The 18,630-nt window shown below is 31.1% G+C and overlaps 1 protein-coding gene across 1 annotated transcript in view; it reads right to left on the bottom strand.

The window, feature by feature from the left end:
- The window catches only part of LOC107709728 (integrin beta-8-like), a 29,044-nt gene that overhangs the window by 1,489 nt on the left and 8,925 nt on the right, over positions 1-18,630 (bottom strand). The window contains exons 6-14 of the mRNA XM_016514322.1: positions 15,766-15,924; positions 13,706-13,801; positions 11,556-11,645; positions 10,964-11,107; positions 8,149-8,506; positions 6,742-6,964; positions 4,194-4,300; positions 3,964-4,074; positions 372-532 (exon numbers count right to left, since the gene is read on the bottom strand). Coding sequence (XP_016369808.1) covers positions 372-532; positions 3,964-4,074; positions 4,194-4,300; positions 6,742-6,964; positions 8,149-8,506; positions 10,964-11,107; positions 11,556-11,645; positions 13,706-13,801; positions 15,766-15,924 — 1,449 coding nt within the window. The remainder of the gene's footprint in view (positions 1-371; positions 533-3,963; positions 4,075-4,193; positions 4,301-6,741; positions 6,965-8,148; positions 8,507-10,963; positions 11,108-11,555; positions 11,646-13,705; positions 13,802-15,765; positions 15,925-18,630) is intronic.

Raw genomic sequence — 18,630 nt, 5'->3', positions numbered from 1 at the left:
ATAAAATAAGAAATAAAAAAAAACTAAAAAACTGAAATAAAAATAAAGCATACACACACACTCACTCTCACACACACACACTCTCTCTCTCTCACACACACACACACACACACACACACTCTCTCTCTCTCTCACACACACACACACTCTCACACACTCTCACACACACACACACACTCACACATACTCTCACACACTCTCACACACTCTCACACACACACACTAAAATAACATCGATTTGGAATGACATGAAGCCGAGTAAATAATAATAGATGAACATGAATATTATTCGAAATATTTTTTTTTGGGTTGAGCATTTCTTTAAATTTGAATTCAGTTGTATTTTTTTTTACTGGTCTCACACGCATTACCTTAGGGCTGCGCTCAAACTGTTGCTCAGGGTTGGACTGCCACGAGCAGTTTCTGGCTCTCAGCAGCTGTCTGACGGCGGCCAGCATGCCGATTCCTACCGTGACGGTCAGAAGGAAGGCGCTGAGGAACGTCTTAAAGTACTGCCGACTCCAGACACACACTGTTACACGACAGACACCAGACTATAAACAACACAAACGCCCATCGTCTTCACAAGACACTCATCTCTGATCCCACAGGAAACACTAGTGCTCAGATGTTGCTCTTCAAAGAGTTTTCTGGACAATCGGAAGCATTTTTCTCAGATGTTTCTCGTAAAATTCTTTAGTCAACAGCTGACATACAGTAAGAAATGAATACAGTGAGATAAATGAATGTAGAGCGGATCAAATTATTTCATGAGAAATGCTTGACTTCATATTAGGGTTATTACCATTAGCTAAAATTAAAATCATAAAAAATAACTTATTTTAGTTCAACTGTAGTTGCCAAGGGAACGTTTCTCATTTTCATTTAGTTAAAGCTGAAATACTAAAATAACTCAAACTAAATAAAATAAAACTTAAACATACGCTTACAAAACTTAAATGAAAATCAGATGTTTTGGAAATGTAATTAAAATGTATTGTTTATTATTATTGTTATTATTGTTAAAATGTATTTATTATAATTGTTAAAATGTATTTATGTACAGTACCAGAGTACTAAAAATAATACAGTTAAATTAAAGTTGAACAGAACAAAACAGAAATAAAATAAAATATGAACATTAAATTACTTAATCTTACAAAACTTAATTAAAAATTAAAATGTTTTGTTGGCAGTACTAAAGTACTAAAATTAATAAAAGTAAAACTCAAAAATATAAATTAAAGCAAAATAGAAATACTAAAAAATTGAAAGAAAAAAAAATGAAAATGACAAACAACATCATAAAACCTAAACTAAAACAAAAAAACTAAAATTTTATAAAAACTATAAGGACATTTAAAAAAAAAAAAAGACAAACACACAATGACTATAACTTTAAATTAAATTAAAATAAAAACAAAATGTAAAAAAAAAAAAATCTAATTCAAAATATTAACAAAAACTACAACGATCAATGATTGAAATGAAAAAATGTTTTGGTGGCAGTACTGAAGTAAAATTAATAAAACTAAATTAACGCTAAATAAAATAGAATAGAAATAAAATATAAATATGAAACTTAAAAACAGTTGAAAATTAATAATCTTGGCAAATCTGAGAACAGTTTGAGACTTTGAGACAAAAAAAAAAGAAGAAAAAAAGAAGAAAAGAAAAAAAGAAAAGAAAGGGAAACGAATTTCATTTAGTGGAAATGTTTGGTACAACACCCAAACAAAATCTTACTGAAATCTCATCTACTGTGATATCAACCTCAAATGTGGAACACAACTTGTTTAGATTTATGGCTTTGGTTTTTTCAAGGTTTAGAATAAAACATGTTTTGAAAAATATAGATTTCATATAAAACTTGAAAATAGTAGCCAAGTGTCTTCTTCAAAAAGAGACCAAACTTAAATCTGTGCATTCAAGATAGAAATTTCAGGTATTAAATGGATTATAACTTCTGACTAAATATAATTTAGTACCATAAAATCTCCTAAAAATACTAAATATTAAATAAAAAACATGATCCAACTTAAACATAGTACATTTATTTCATTAAAGTAAAATTTGGTCGTTTTTAACCACCACACAAGCAGCAAAAGAAGGTTATAATCCTCATCTTTGCTGTGAATGAAGCTGAATAAAGCAGTAGTATCTCCGTTTAATCGCATTACTGTCAAGGCAAAGCAACAGAGATATTAAAGAGATCTCAATAGTGTTTTCGGCTCCGCGGGTTGTTTTGGTTTCCTGCACATTCTCTCTTATAAAGCCACTCATCCAAATGGCGTTTGAGACACACCCCTCGCCCCCTCACTGCTTCATGGAAACAGCATGAGCCATTGTGTGTGTGTGTGTGTGTGTGTGCTGCTTCCAGATCGCCATGGAAACCTGCAAAATGTCAATATGCTACTTCATGTCCTTTGTGTTCAGACCGGACTGGATCCGAGCCAAACCTACGGCGATCAGCCGGAGAACAGGAAGGCTGGATCTGTATATTGACTGGTTCAGTGATCGGCGTGAGGCCTGAGGGAGCTTCTTCTCCAGCTGTTGCTGATGTTATAACAGAAACATCTGGCTGCTGTTTAGGTTATGAATGAATTATTGCATTCTTTAGTCCAAAAACAAACCCTTTCCCTGAACCTCTTTATCCGCTTGACACAATCCAACCAGCACATTTAAGGTTTTTAAAGTGATTAGGGTTTTTAAACGCAGGAAAGTTAATGCACATGTAATATCTTAGTAGATTTACCTAGACAGCAATGAGATCTACGAAATGCTTCTCTTGAAAACAGATTCAATAAAGTCTCAAACTGTTCTCAGATTTGCCAAGATACCAAAGTCTGCAATCAAAGATCTTAATATGAATATGATCTGCTCTCCATTGTATCACAGCTTCCGACTTGTGTTTATGAACATGTATTTTTATTCCTCCAAAGGAATTTAAGGAGGAACATCTGAGACTTATATATTCATAAAGAGAAAACATCCTTTTGGGAAGAAATCAGCACAGAAGAGTGAATCTCCTGAAACCTGTCAAGAATATCAAGGTCATATTTCATATAACTAACTAAATAAATAAATAAAAAATAAATGATATAATAACTAAATAATAAAAATAAAATAACTAGCTAAATAAAAATAAAGTAGAAAATGAATAAATAAATAAAAATAATAAATAGCTTACAATTCACCACAAAATCAAATAAATAAAAATAAATAATATAACCTATTTAAATAGCTTACAATTCACTACAATTAAGGACTATTCCATAACAAAATTGCATTACTGCAATGCAATGCAAAAAAAAAAACTCTCATTACTGTAATGTAGAAAATAATGCTTGTGAAATATTTATATATTAACATAAAACTGTAAAGTATTTATACATCATGATTCATCAGCATTTGTTGAACTGCATTTAATTTATGCAGTTTAAATGGTTTAAATGTAATTTAATTTAAAAATGAAAATTCTGTCATCTTTTACTCAAAAGAAGATATTTGGAAGAATGTTGGTAAGTAACCAAACAGTGTCTTGTCCCCATTGACTTCCATGGTCAATGGGGACCAGAAAATGTTTGGTTACTTACAGAAGAAAGAAATTCATACAGGTTTTGAGAGTAAATTTTAATTTTTGGATGAGCTATCCCTTTAAATTAAGTTATTTGATCAAAATTTCATTTAAATAAAAAAAAAAAAACACTATTACAGTAATACAAATCTAATGAGAATCAGCACTGAGAGTTACAAATACACTCAAAACTAAAACATCTGGACATATTGCAGTAATGAGAATTTGTGGAGAAAACGCGCTGAAAATAATGCCCTAAAATATGCTTCATTCTCTGTACGCAAAATATAATTTCTCATTTTTCAGCACTGTGGAGCAGAGGTCGAAAAAGTTAAGGCGGAGGAGGATGAGGAGGAGGAGATGAAGAGAAGAATTCATTTCCTCACCAGGATGACGACTAATGTGCAGCTGAGGTCGTTCTGAAGCCAAGTCCATGAGAAAGCGGTGCTGACACTTCTCACTGCTGGGATACAGGCAGTATTTCCCCCGGACCAGCTCTGAACAACAGCACAGTTCATTCAGACGCACAACAGGCCATTTAGAACGGCTCAGAGATCACAGGACGGCTTTAGTGTTTCTGTCTGGGACCATGTTTAATGTTTGGTGCTGTATGTACCTGTGATGTCGTCCACATACTCCACCGATGAAGCTGCGCAGCTGTGATTACAAAGCTGGTACGCGTCTGATCCGAGTCCGTTAGACAGGTGACAGTTCACACAGCTCCTGATTGATCACATGATTACGATCGTTATAATGCAAACCGAACGACAAGTGGTCAACAGAGGATGTAAACGTCACAGATCGAACTCTTAGCCTAGTACAAAACTACAAACTTTGAAGGTGCTGCAGAAAAGTGGAGTAGATCATATACATTTATTAAAAAAATTATGATTTCATATTTTAAACTATTTAACATTAATTTATTTATTAAATTAATAAATAATAAACGATTAGAATTGATTATATAAATCAAGGTTATTACAGTTAACTAAAACTAAAGTGAAAACCATTAAAAAACATTTCCGTTACTTGAAAATAAAAAAAACGTCCTATTTCAGCTAGTTGCCAAGCAACATTTCTCATTTTAATTTAGTTTAACCTGATGTACTAAGAAAACTAAAACTGAAATAAAAATTAATAAAAACTATATAGACATACATATATAATTAAAAATAAATAAATAAATAGTTTACAATTCACCACAAAAACAAATGAATAAAATATACATAAATACTACATAATACTATACATAAAAATTATAGATTTTTTTATATTTATTTATATACATTATAACTTAGATTAACTTTATGTACTTGGATAACTAAAACTAAAATAAAAACTATAACTATAACTATTAAAACTGTGAAAATTACTACAACTTTAACTAAAATTAAAATGAAAACAGAAAATATTAAAATAAAAACTGATTCAAATTATTAACAAAAACTATAATATTATCTCAATGATACTAAAATAACACTGATTTAAATATAATTAAATTATTTAAATAATTTTAGGAATTTATATAAATTCATTTAATAAGATTTTTGACATAATTTCCCATTCGCCCATATTCTTTGTACAAAATAATTTCATACTTATTTTCATGTGACCGACACTCGGTTATGTTCTAAATTTAGGCAATGTCCAGAATGGCATACTATTTCTACTACATTTGCCAATGTGTGGCATAAAACCAGAGCACACTGCATTGAATACTGCATCCCACAATGCAATGCGCTTGATTTGATCTGAATGAACTGAAAATGCTCTCAATATCTTGACTCATTATTTGGTTGCAGTACAAAGAGTTGAGACATTTAACATGCATTTTAAAAAATACTTGCATTTTTAGAAATACTACACTGTATATACTTTGCAGTATGCAGTATTCTTGTACTTCATTCCAAACATATCCTGATAGGTGATTATGCTAAACTTTTAAGTATGCAAAATTATTCAAATCAATACAACTAGTATATGCTGTGCAGTACGCAGTACACTTGTATTCCATTCAGAAGATTGTCTAAATAGGTGATCATGCTAAACTTAAGCATGCAAAATTATTTCAGAACTAAAATTACTCATGCAACATAATGAGGTTGTGTAGCATACTTCATTAATGGTGAATACTGCATACTGTTTCACATATAACTTATAAAAACAGTTACAGTACATACTGTGCAGTATGCAGTACGATTGTATTCAAGTATGCAAAATTACTTCAGAACTGAAATTATACATGCAATGTGATGAGGTTGTGCAGCATACTACTTTATTGCTTTAATACCGCATACCGTTTCACATACAGTACAACTCTTAAAACTAGTATACAGTATATACTATGCAGTATGCATTAAACAATATGCTTGTATACAATAATAACTGTATACTTAAAAAAAAAAAAAAAAGATTGTATGCTTCAATTGTATGCTTGAAGTTTGCAAGTATGCAACATTTCAGAACTGGAATTACACATGCATTGTGATGTGATGTGATTGTGTTACTTTATTGTTGAATAGTGCACTATTTTACATGCAACTCTTAAAAATAATATATAGTATAAACTGTGCAGTATACAGTATGCTTGTTTTCCATTCAGAACATAACCTAAAGTGTCAGTCACATGAAACTGAGTTTGTAAAATGATTTTGTACAAAGAATATGGGCAACAGGATATGATGTCATTCCCCAGGGTGTCTGTTTTTAATAAATAATATTAAAATTATTATTAAATTTATTTATACAAATTACTAAAACTACTGAATGTAATTATAATTAATTATATTTATATAATTAATTATAATTATATATTTTTTTATTAATTATTAATTTATTAAATTACTAATGCTATTAAAATAATTTAATAAATATATCTGATCTACTCCACTTTTCTGCAACAATTTTAAAGTTTGTTCAATAAGAGTTACATCCTCTATTGGTCGCTTTACAAATTCACAGGTCCGAGTTGAACTTTGTATGCAGCAAAAGACAAAACTCTTGCACATGCATTCCTGCTTTTTTTTGCGCATGAATGAAAGTGAATAGAAGGCAAAGTCTACTGTGACGCCCCTTTAGAAAGCTATAAAAACTCCCTTGCAGCTTCAGAGAGTGTTTAAGTGTGTGATTGACAGCTGTTCTAACCAATCAGTGCGAGCGGTTACCAGTGTGATTGACAGGAGCTGTCGCAGATGGGGCATTTCTCACAGAGGGCTCCAGATCGCCGGCTGTCGTCACACACACACTTGCCACACACACACTTTCCCCAGCCGCTGCAAATCAAGCCGTCGTCTGACACACAGCTCTCGGTGGAGACGGGACAGTCACAGGTCTCACCCGTCCAGCCAGGAAGACACACACATTCACCTGAAACACACTGGCCGTGTCCTGAAACGTGAAAAAGACAACAAAAACACACGCATTTGTATAATGGTACATAATGTGTCCATTCTAGAGATTTTTCTGTTGTTCAAATCCATTCACATTATTTATAATGAATAAAATTAGATCGACTACCTTTCATTTGTAAGCTATTTATTTCTCATGATTATCCAAAAATAGGATTTACGAAGGATTAATATATATTTACCATTTAAAAAAGTAAAACCTTTATAGTATATTATAAAACAAATGATTTGTTATTATATTTACATTTTTAAAGATTTTATCCAAAAACAGAAATGATCAAATGAATATTTAATATATAAAACCTTTTTAAATTCCAAATTTAATAGTAATATTTAATGTTTTGATATATTAAAATGTATAAAAAATTATATAAAACTTTATAGATCTATCTATCTATCTATTAAATTTAAAAATAGGAATTACCAAGTTAATTACATTTTTATTTCAAATTTCATATTAATTATACACACAATATATACACACATATACATTATACGTTTATACATTATACATATTAAAAAAATATAAAAAGTGTGTATTTCAAAAAGGTTTTATATTATAACATTAAAACATTTTAATATTTACAATTTTATATTTCATCCAAAACATTATCAAATAAATATTTAATGAACATTAATATTTAATATATCAATATTAAAATACATAAAAAATATATATATAACTTAAAAAAACTTTACAAAAATTCCAAATGTATTAATAATGTATTAATTATTTATACATATTTTATATTTTATTATTACAATATATATTTAAAAAACACCTACATACATACATATCCATTATTTAACCATCTTAAAAAAAATCTTGTTGAGATTAAAATCTCTTTTACAAGAGTGACCTGGCCAAGAGAGCAGCAACAAATAACATAAAATATACAAAATTTACATTACGACAGCAAAACACAACACAATCATGAGTCGCAACAACAATAGTACCTTGAACTCATTTATAGATGGAATTTTTAGATTTTGTAGATTATTCCAAGCAACAGAAGCTTTATATTTAAAATCTGTTTTCCCAGCTCTGTTCGGACCCGAGGAACATGACACACTCTCACACACACACACACACAAACACTCAAACAAACACACACACACACACACAGACACACACAGACACACACACACAATCTCAGCACTCACCTCCACACACCAGGCCCTTCACATACGGACACGAGAAGTCGTCCATCTCACAGAACTTCCCGTAGATGTTTCCCAATCTGCTAGAGTCGCACACACACGTCCCGCATTTACAGGTTCCTCTTCCGCTGCAGACAGGTTCGCTGCGGTCCGCTCTACAGACGGCCGTCTCCGCGGGACAGGGCGAGGGATCGGGGTCGTCATGACAACAGCCCGTCTCGGTGCAGCCACACCCACAGATCTGACGGATCCGTACGGTAACGGACTCGTTAAATCCCACGGGCCTGACGCTCATCAGAACGTCCTGATCGCCGTTCTCCGCCGGACACCAGCTCATCCCTACAGTCACCTTGAAGAAAACCTTGAGACGAGACAAACACAGAACAAAAACCACTGACGCACGCAGCACATACTGTTCGGTGACAGAAACAGACATTTTGTTCATAAAATATCTCATTCTGAACCTTCTTAAGCAAACGATTGTGCTACAGTGTTTTGTTTTATATATACACTGCTGTTCAAAAGTTTGGGGTCAGGAAGATTTTTTAATGTTTCTGATCGAAGTCTCTTATGTTCACCAAGGCTGCATTTATTTGATAAAAAATACAGTAAAAACAGCAAAATTGTGAAATATTATTACAATTAAAAATAACCATTTTCTATTGTAGTATATTGTAAAACGTAATTAATTTCTGTTGTGCAAAGCAACAAAATCATTACTCCATTACTATTACTGTGTATATAGTATTTATTAATATTTTAAATTAGCATTTATTTTTACATTTTCAGTTTTCATTTTAGTAATTATGTTTTTGTCATTTCATTTTTATTAGTTTTATTTAATATTTTTATTTAGCTTTCATTTATATGTCAGTTTTATTTTAAATAATTTCATTACTTTTTATTTTCTTACTTTGTTTCTTTTATTTCTAATTTTCATTTTTTTTCTGTTCTATTATATTTAGCTTAATTTCTATTTATTTTTTATTAATTTTGTTAATTTACTACTGCCAGCAAAACATTTCTAATTTTCAATTACCGTACATTTTGTAAGTTTTTTGGTAATATTTATATTTTGTTTTTGTTTTCTATTTATTATTTTAGCTTTGATTTATTTATATTTCAGTTTCAGTTTTATTCATTTTAGTTCATCAGTACTGCCAGCTAAACATTTCTAATTTTCATTTAAGTTTTTCACATAATATTTGTATTTTATTTCACCTCTATTTCAGTTAACAAAATTCATTTTAATAGTTTTAGTTTAAGTTAACAATAACAACACTGATCTGTATGTCTTTTTCTTCTTGTGAAACACAAAATGAGTTTTTTTTATGTTCTGAAAGAATGTTTGTAACATTATAAATGTATTTATTGTCACTTTAAAACATATTTGCTGAATAAAAGCATTGATTTCACAAAAAAAAAAACTTTTGAATAGCACTGTATATAAAACCATATATATGTGTTTTCCAGCGCAAAACCTGCCACCATGAATCAAGGGTGTTCTCGTATTTTCTGCAGAAAATATCAAAATCTAGTTCTAGCTGTGGTGCAACAGCATTATATTTGGATCTGCGGTCTCTCTGCTATGTTCCTAATGTGCTGGATATTTCAACACAGGTCATGTGATCATGTAAAACAGCTTATAAATTTGTGGCATTATAAACAGTGCAGCACAGAGTAATTACTTCCATCAGCTTGTAGTATTTTCTCATGAGGACGCTGCCGTGGAACAAAAGAATCCAAAAATACAGTAACCCTTTACTTTTTACACTACAAATCTCCAAGGCATGCTATAAAGATTATTATATCATCGTATGCTCAACCTTATATCATCAATTATAAAACGGATAGTTCCCATCCTTGATTCTGATTGGTTGAGCTGTGCCTAACAACGCCCCTTAGCTGTTATAAATTCACTGTAAACCACGGCTTCTTGGGGCTTATTGCTTTAGTTTACCATCATCCACTCAAACAACATATAATGTTATATAATTTGACACACAAAAAGAGATGCGTAAAAGAAAGCTGTAAAATGTAAGTATGCTGTCAAGCTCCAAAAATAGTAAAAAAAAAGTAGGGAAGTATCATAAAAGTTGTTCATAAAACTCGTAGCACGTTGCATTTGGTTATATGAGACACAAGAACCTTCACTGACATTAAACCTGCTGCTGTGTGCAACTTCACAAACCATATTTTAATTTACTTGAACGCAAGGCTGCATTTCTTCTCCTGCGTCATATTCTTCATGCAATTTGTTTGAGCTGCGCTCTCTACTGTACAGACGTGAATTTACATTTCCTTCAGCCTGAGGCATATTCATTTCACTTGAAAGGGCTTTTACGTTTGTAAAAAGAACTTTTTTATATTAAAAACAAACAAGCAAGCCCTGCCCAGATTTAAAAAGTAACTCAAGTACCGTAATTAGTTACTTTTTTAGGGAGTAACGCAATATTGTAATGCATTACTTTTAAAAGTTACTTTCCCCAACACTGGTCATGAGTCACCATGAACGTACATTGTATAAAATAAAAAATAAATAAAAATAAAAATAAAATAAGGTAGTGTATGCACTACTTTTATGTTACTTTTTTTGGTCTTAGCAGCTGCTGGTCACCATGAACTTTCATTGCATGCAAAATCTCCTTTTAAATGAGAGAAAATTAAAATCATATGGCTTTGAGCAACATGCAGGGGAGTAAATAATATTTTTGGCTGGAATTCTTCTTCTTCTTAATTTGAGGAGTTGTGATATCAAACGCAGCATCTCTGTTCACCGTACTGGAAACAGACAGATCTACATTAAAGGCTTTCGTACTGTTTGTCTGGGCTGAACGCTGGAACATTTCGTGCTTCCAGAAACAGTGGATCCGTTGGGGCAGAAGGCCGTGACGTTCACCCGGAAGCGCTGAGCATGTGCGTCCTCCAGCCCGATCTGCACCTCCACATCCGACAGCAGCTTCTGGAAGAGAAACGGACGGCGAGAAACAGAAATCAAGAAAGGAGAGCAGCTCAGAAAGAGCCCATTGTCTGGACCTATGATTGCTCTTGTGTAAGCAGGTTCACGGGGGAAAAGGCCGGGGTAAAAATAGCGGCTCGCTGATTGGCGCTCGCAGCATTTTTGGCCCAGGAATCAGAGGCCGTTTATAATGCAGGCTTCTGTTCACCAGGATCAGTGGATTTTGGGGAGGACAATGCATTGTTGTGCTTGCGTCGAGATTATTCCTCTCATTAAACGCATGCCGGAACAGATTCTGGCATTACAGCCCGTGTTGTTCCCCGTTAAACCGAAAGCATGCGTTTTGAAATGTTTGGGACCTTCTGCACTTCTAATCTAATTGTCCTTGAGTGGATGGAGAGAGTAAAGTGTTTACTTTCTATTGAGTGAAAGAGAAAGTAAAGCTGTTTACCTTGTAGGCATGCACTATTAAGTCTTTTAGATTAGATGCTTTGGGAAACAGGCGGCCCACGTAACTTCCAGGAATCAAGTCCAGGAGATCCTGTTCAGAGGAAAAGATGAAGCATTTTAAAATGACAGTTTCAGCTCGACAGAAAAATAATGTTCAAAGCAAAAATGTGTTTACAGTAATTAGTGCCGCCCACTTTTTCAGCGCCGGTGGTTCTGGAAGTATTTTTTCTATTCATTTTTCCCAAAGGGATTGTAAAAAATGTCTTCGTTAAAGTGTAATGAGTCATGAACCAAACTTACCAGCTTAGAGGAAAATCACAACATTATGAACTTTTATTTGAAGCAAAAAAGCATTTGAAAATTTGGACAAGACAAGGATGTACTTAAACTGAACTACAATCCCATAAAGCATTGCAAACAACATAACTGAATTTAACAGGATTTTGAAATATAAAACGATTCATTTAAAGTTGTCGGTCATACATAAATATTTAAGCATTTTGAGATCATATTGAGACAGACTTATTTACATCATGAGCAGTGTTCCTTGCCGAGCTCCGATTGGTGGAATTTTCTTGTACAGCATCATGGGAAATAAAATAAAATAAAATACTTATTGCATTGTATTGTATAAAATAAAAATACACTACTAGTACTTTTATGTATTAATGTATGTATGTATGTATTTATTTAGATAGCGACTGGTCACCATGAACTTTCATTGTATAAAAAATAAATAAATAAATAAATAAATAAATATAAAATACACTACTACTTTTAGTTATTTATTTGTTTATATTTTTGTATTTTATTTTATTTTTTTGACAGCCACTGGTCACCATGTAATTTCATTGTATAAAATAAAATAAAATAAAAAAATACACTACTACTACTTTTATTTGTTTATTTATATTTTTGTATTTATTATACTGTATATATTAAGCATTCTGAGAACATATCAGACCGACTCGATTACAACACATCATTTGCAGTGTTCCTTGCCGAGCTCTGATTGGTGGAATTTTCTTGTACAGCATCATGGGAAATAAAATAAAATAAAATAAAATACTTATTGCATTGTATTGTATAAAATAAAAATACACTACTAGTACTTTTATGTATTAATGTATGTATGTATGTATGTATTTAGATAGCGACTGGTCACCATGAACTTTCATTGTATAAAAAATAAATAAATAAATAAATATAAAATACACTACTACTTTTAGTTATTTATTTGTTTATATTTTTGTATTTTATTTTATTTTTTTGACAGCCACTGGTCACCATGAACTTTCATTGTATAAAATAAAATAAAATAAAAAAATACACTACTACTACTTTTATTTGTTTATTTATATTTTTGTATTTATTATACTGTATATATTAAGCATTCTGAGAACATATCAGACCGACTCGATTACAACACATCATTTGCAGCATTCCTTGCCGAGCTCTGATTGGTGGAATTTTGTGCACAGCATCATGGGTAATGTAGTTTTTCCACCACAAATTCAGCTTTTAAACAGGATTCATACTAAAATAAGTTGAAAAAATGTGAACAGATGGTTTCAACAAAAGCATATACCATTGACGTACAACCTCAGAGCTCATAGTAGTTCTGTCTTGATAGGTTTTTGAGTTATTGTTAAAAATCAATCTTCCTATGGAGAAAAGGAATGGAGTTTTTACTCCCGGAGGTCAACTGTTACACTCTGTACACTTAGTATGGAAGTGATCTGATGTGAAGCTACAATAGAATTTTTGTTAAAACGTATGAATGCATGAGTGAAAACAAGTTAATCTGAGTTTCTAAAGTCATCACTTATAATTATTTTGGGGTGGTACTATTTTTGCATGAACTTCTGGTTATTTTATGGGTGCAGTTTAGCATTTTTTGCATTTTTTTTGTACGTGCACGTTTTTGTATTTGCATTTTTTTTTACCACAGAGGTTGCGTTTCATCCAAAATATTTAATTAACTCAATCCTTCATGCACATATTTGTTAAACCAGCACTACAATCACTAATTGAACAAGTCGCTGTGTGTGTTCCCATAAATCACTGCCTGTGTTCTTGAAATCACTGTTGCAAAACGGATTGATTTCTGTAGGAGGAAACACCCAAACTCATGTTGGGGAGAGAAATTACCTCATACCACTGATATTGCACCTGGTCCACCGCAAAGATGGAGTAAACGCTGTTCTCCAGAAGTTTCTCAGCCAGTTGAGCGATTGTTGGGTGCTCCTAAAAAAACAACAACAAAATCTGCTGTTGCTTATTGAGAAATCACGGATTGCAGTGCTGAGAGAAGCAGTGCAGAGATAAATATGTGTGCAGTTTTCCATTGATAAATCATCATGACAAACATAAATGCACACACAGGATATTAAGAAACATGTACAAAAAAATACGACCATGCTTTTGGACATACTTGCATGGTACTAGCAGTTTTTATTTAAAGTACTATGAATGATAATCATTCATTATGGTATACATCAACAAAAAAGTATTAACATGTTTTTTGGACATGGTACTGTGGTAATACCATGTTATTCTTTGAAGTACCTTGCAGAATCATGTCCATTCTATGGTATATGATAACAATAACGATACTGTTGCTGAATTAACTTAAAACTAAAACTATATTGAAATAAAGCTAAAATAAAATGAATATTAATATTAGATTAAAAACTTCAATCTCAAGTCAACATTAATTTAAGTTGAAGTACCAAAATTACTAAAACTGAAATAAAATAAATTAAATCTAAATAGAAATATATATATAAAAAAAATAAAATAAAAATATAATAATAATAATTTATAAAATGACAAAAGCACATAACAAAAATCACAATCTTAAAAATAAAAATTGAAAATATAAAAATAAAAGCTAATTCCAAAAATGTATAAATACTCTAATAGTACATAAATAATGCAACATCATTAATATTAATATTAAATATTAGATGAAAAGCTTAAAAAAATTGCCTTGGCAGCTAACTGAAATAAGTTTAAGCTGAATGACTAAAACTGAAATTAAAAAATATTAAAATAATTTGTTATTATTAAAAACCCTAATAAAATGACAAAAGCACATAGAATTACTAAAACTTAAACTAAAATGAAAATACAAAAATGAAAACCAATTCCAAATATGAATAAATACTATAAGTGTGTATAAAGAATACTATATTATTAATATTAAATATTAGATGAAAAGCTTAAAAAAAACTGCTTTGGCAGCTAACTGAAATAAGTTTAAGCTGAATGACTAAAATGACTAAAACTGAAATTAAAAAAATATTAAAATAATTTGTTATTATTAAAAACCCTAATAAAATGACAAAAGCACATAGAATTACTAAAACTTAAACTAAAATGAAAATACAAAAATGAAAACCAATTCCAAATATGAATAAATACTATAAGTGTGTATAAAGAATACTATATTATTAATATTAAATATTACATAAAAAAAACATAGACTAACTGAAAAAATTGAATTACTAAAAATGACCAAAACTGAAATAAAAATAGAAATATTTAAAAAACTAATAAAAATGAAAAAAGCACATAACAAAATGACTAAAACTTAAAACTAGTGAAAACTAAAAACATAAAAAAAGCTCATTTAAAATATTAATACTATAATAGTACATAAATAATACTGTATTATTAATATTAATATTAAATATTAGATGGATATTTAACTTAACATTGACTTGGCAACTAACTGAAATGAGTTTTTTTTAAAGTACTAAAACGGCTATAACTAAAATAAAAAAAAGCTTCATAGAAATATTTTAAAATAAAAAGTAATAATAGAAATGACAAAAGCACATAACAAAAGTGCTAAAACTTAAACCAAAATAAAAACTGAAAATATAAAAACAAAAGCTAATTCAAATATTAATAAATACTATAACAGTACATAAATAATCCTAAAACAACACTGTTCAGCACCATGGTATACTGTATGTATATAAAACAGTACAAAGGTATTGTAATGGAAGAACTAATTCTGCCAGCCCATCCATACGTGTGTTTTATACAGTATTTGCCCATTTTAAAGAAACAGACCATAAAAAAGGAAAGCATTTTTGAGGAAAAGAGAGATGGAATTGGTTCGCAGGCCAAAACTGAACGACTCCACAGCTTCGCATCTGATGTTTTGTGTGTGTTAAGAGCTTTGGTTTGGTTAATCGTACCATAGTAGTGGTTTGGGAGTAGATGTTATCCTCTAGGTGGCAGCGGCCGTCATGAGGAACCACGATACCGGCCAGTTTACTGTCCAAAGCCAGATGAGACGGCTGGTCTGTCATAACCAACAGCAGATGCTTCGCTTCGGGTCGCCATCCGATGTCTTTCTGCAGAGATGAATCATGATTTACAAATCTGCATGAGTGTGTGTTTAGTATACAGCTTACTCAGCAATCGGAGAATTTCTTCATAGCATACATCTGTCCTGTGTTACTAATACAAGACAAACTGCACTGCTTGAGCATTTAGCTGCCAGGATGAGTAACGTTTGAATTGATCATTCCTTAAATCATGTCTTGAGAAGAAGAGTGCTGTTATTTTGATGATTTACAATTTTCCTCGACAGACGATAAAGCATGCAAAAATAAAGAATAAATAAATACAAAAATAAAACAAATAAAAAGGAGCATAAAAAGAAAATAAATAAATACTGAAATAAAAAAATACTAAATCAATGAATATAAAAAAATGCATACTGAGAATGAAACAAAGAAACAATTAAAAATAAATAAAAAAATACAAAATGAAAATAAATAAACTATAATATTATAATAGACTCTATGCTTGACGGATGATAAAACATGCAATAATAAATAAATAAATAAATACAAATTTAATACAAAAAATAACAAATACAAAAAACAAAACAATAAATACAACAATAAAAACAAACAAATTAATTAATAAAAATGATATAAATAAACATAAAAAAAATAAAATAAATACTAAAAATACAATGAAATAAAACTATTTAAAAAAAATTAACAAAATAAAAGAATAAACAAACAAACAAATAAATACAAAAAATAAACATAAAAAAAATACATACATGTAAATAAATAAAAAATATATAATAATAAATAAACTATAATATTATAATAGACTCTATGCTTGACGGATGATAAAACATGCAATAATAAATAAATAAATAAATACAAATTTAATACAAAAAATAACAAATACAAAAAACAAAACAATAAATACAACAATAAAAACAAACAAATTAATTAATAAAAATGATATAAATAAACATTAAAAAAATAAAATAAATACTAAAAATACAATGAAATAAAACAATTAAAAAAAATTAAACAAAATAAAAGAATAAACAAACAAACAAATACAAAAAATAAACATTAAAAAATACATACATGTAAATAAATAAAAAATATATAATAAATAAAAAATAAATAATTGAAATAACTAAACATGAAAGATTAAATAAATAATTAAAAATAAACAAATTCTAAAAATATAACTATATGGTTTTTAAAAAATAAAAAATAAAAAGAAATAAAAAAATAATAATAAAAATAAATAAATATATAAATAAATACAAAAACATACTACAAAATGAAAATAAATAAATAAAACACAACATCATAATATCACTCATAATAGGCTAATAGAGTCTGTGTTACTAATACAAGACAAAGTGCACTAGCTGAGGATTTACCAGCCACGATGAGTAATTTTTTAATTGATAATTTCTTAAACCATGTCTTTAGGAAAGAGTGCTTTGCGGATTTTAAATTTAGCTTCACAGACAATAAATAAACAAATACTAACAATAAAAATAAATCATAATATTAAATACTAAAAGTAAAAAAAAATAAATAAGAAAAATAATGTCACTCATAATAGACTTGTGGGTGGCCTCTTCTGACATGAGCCTGTAACTAATTCAACACAAACTGCACGAGTCGAGTGTTTTTAGCTGCCAGGAGTAATGAGTAATGTTTGACTGAAAAACCCCGACGAGATGCCAACAGGAACTACCTTTTAAAGTTACAACCGCTAGTTACAGAACAGTGAGACGTCTGTGTAACTCATGCATGATGACGACAGAAGGACAGGAAACCAATATTCCATCTGAGGCCTGTCCATTTGGAGGTCAGAGCAAACACCTCCCTCACGCTGCTTCGTTTCTCTTTCTGACTCTCGGGAGGCACGGAGGGAAATGATGAAGACTGAAACTCAGTCAAGGTCACTTTCCAGAGCACAACCTTTTTCATGCATACAGCTCAGAATGCATTCGTTTAGCAAATCGCAGTAATTCACGGGAAAAATCCCAGCAGCCGGATACCATAAAGAGGCTTTGTTGATGCAAAGCCACTCGTCCTACTGGGCAGCTCTCATGCTTCCACTACGAATGACTGTATGAAGGCTGAGAAACTCTCAGAGTCTCTCATGGCTGAGCAATGACATCATGCTCTGCAAACAGCGGAAAGTTAGAGATGCGGCTGATTCAGCACTTCGTGCTTCATGAATGCGCTGTTCTTCTCTCGCTGTGGGTCTACAGACTCTTCAGGAATCGTTCCCGTTCCCAGACCTGAGACATGCCGTCTCTGGAGCGACCGCAAGAGAAATATGTGCCGATGACACAGGAACAGTCATGCTAACGGACGGGGTTTCTAAGGTTTGAGAAAAATCTTTCCCGAGACCATATTTGCACAGAGGGAAGAGAGCGGGCTGCTCGAATCATTAGCGGTGTGAAGGCATGAGTGAGGGATCTGCTAACACTTAGTGTCACACATTAGCGGTTTAATTAATCACTGCTCAAATCATGTCTTGAGGAGGAGAGTGCTGTTACTTTGCTGATTTATAATATTGCTTGGCGTAGGCCTGGGCGATAAAACGGTATCGATATTTATCAACGGTACACCTTCTTCGATAACGATATAATTTTTTTCCGATATAGCGCACGATATAGGCACGTGCTATGAGTGACGCAGACAGCACACACAAACACGAACACATGCTGAATTGAGTGCTGTGCCTGCCTGTGATGAGGAGATTGTGAATAAAAAAAT

Source organism: Sinocyclocheilus rhinocerous, unplaced genomic scaffold, assembly GCF_001515625.1.
Source record: "Sinocyclocheilus rhinocerous isolate Xijiao unplaced genomic scaffold, SAMN03320098_v1.1 scaffold2853, whole genome shotgun sequence".
Taxonomy (NCBI): Eukaryota; Metazoa; Chordata; class Actinopteri; order Cypriniformes; family Cyprinidae; genus Sinocyclocheilus; species Sinocyclocheilus rhinocerous.
The sequence above is the reverse complement of the archived record's forward strand: the minus strand, read 5'-3'. Positions and strand labels throughout refer to the sequence as shown.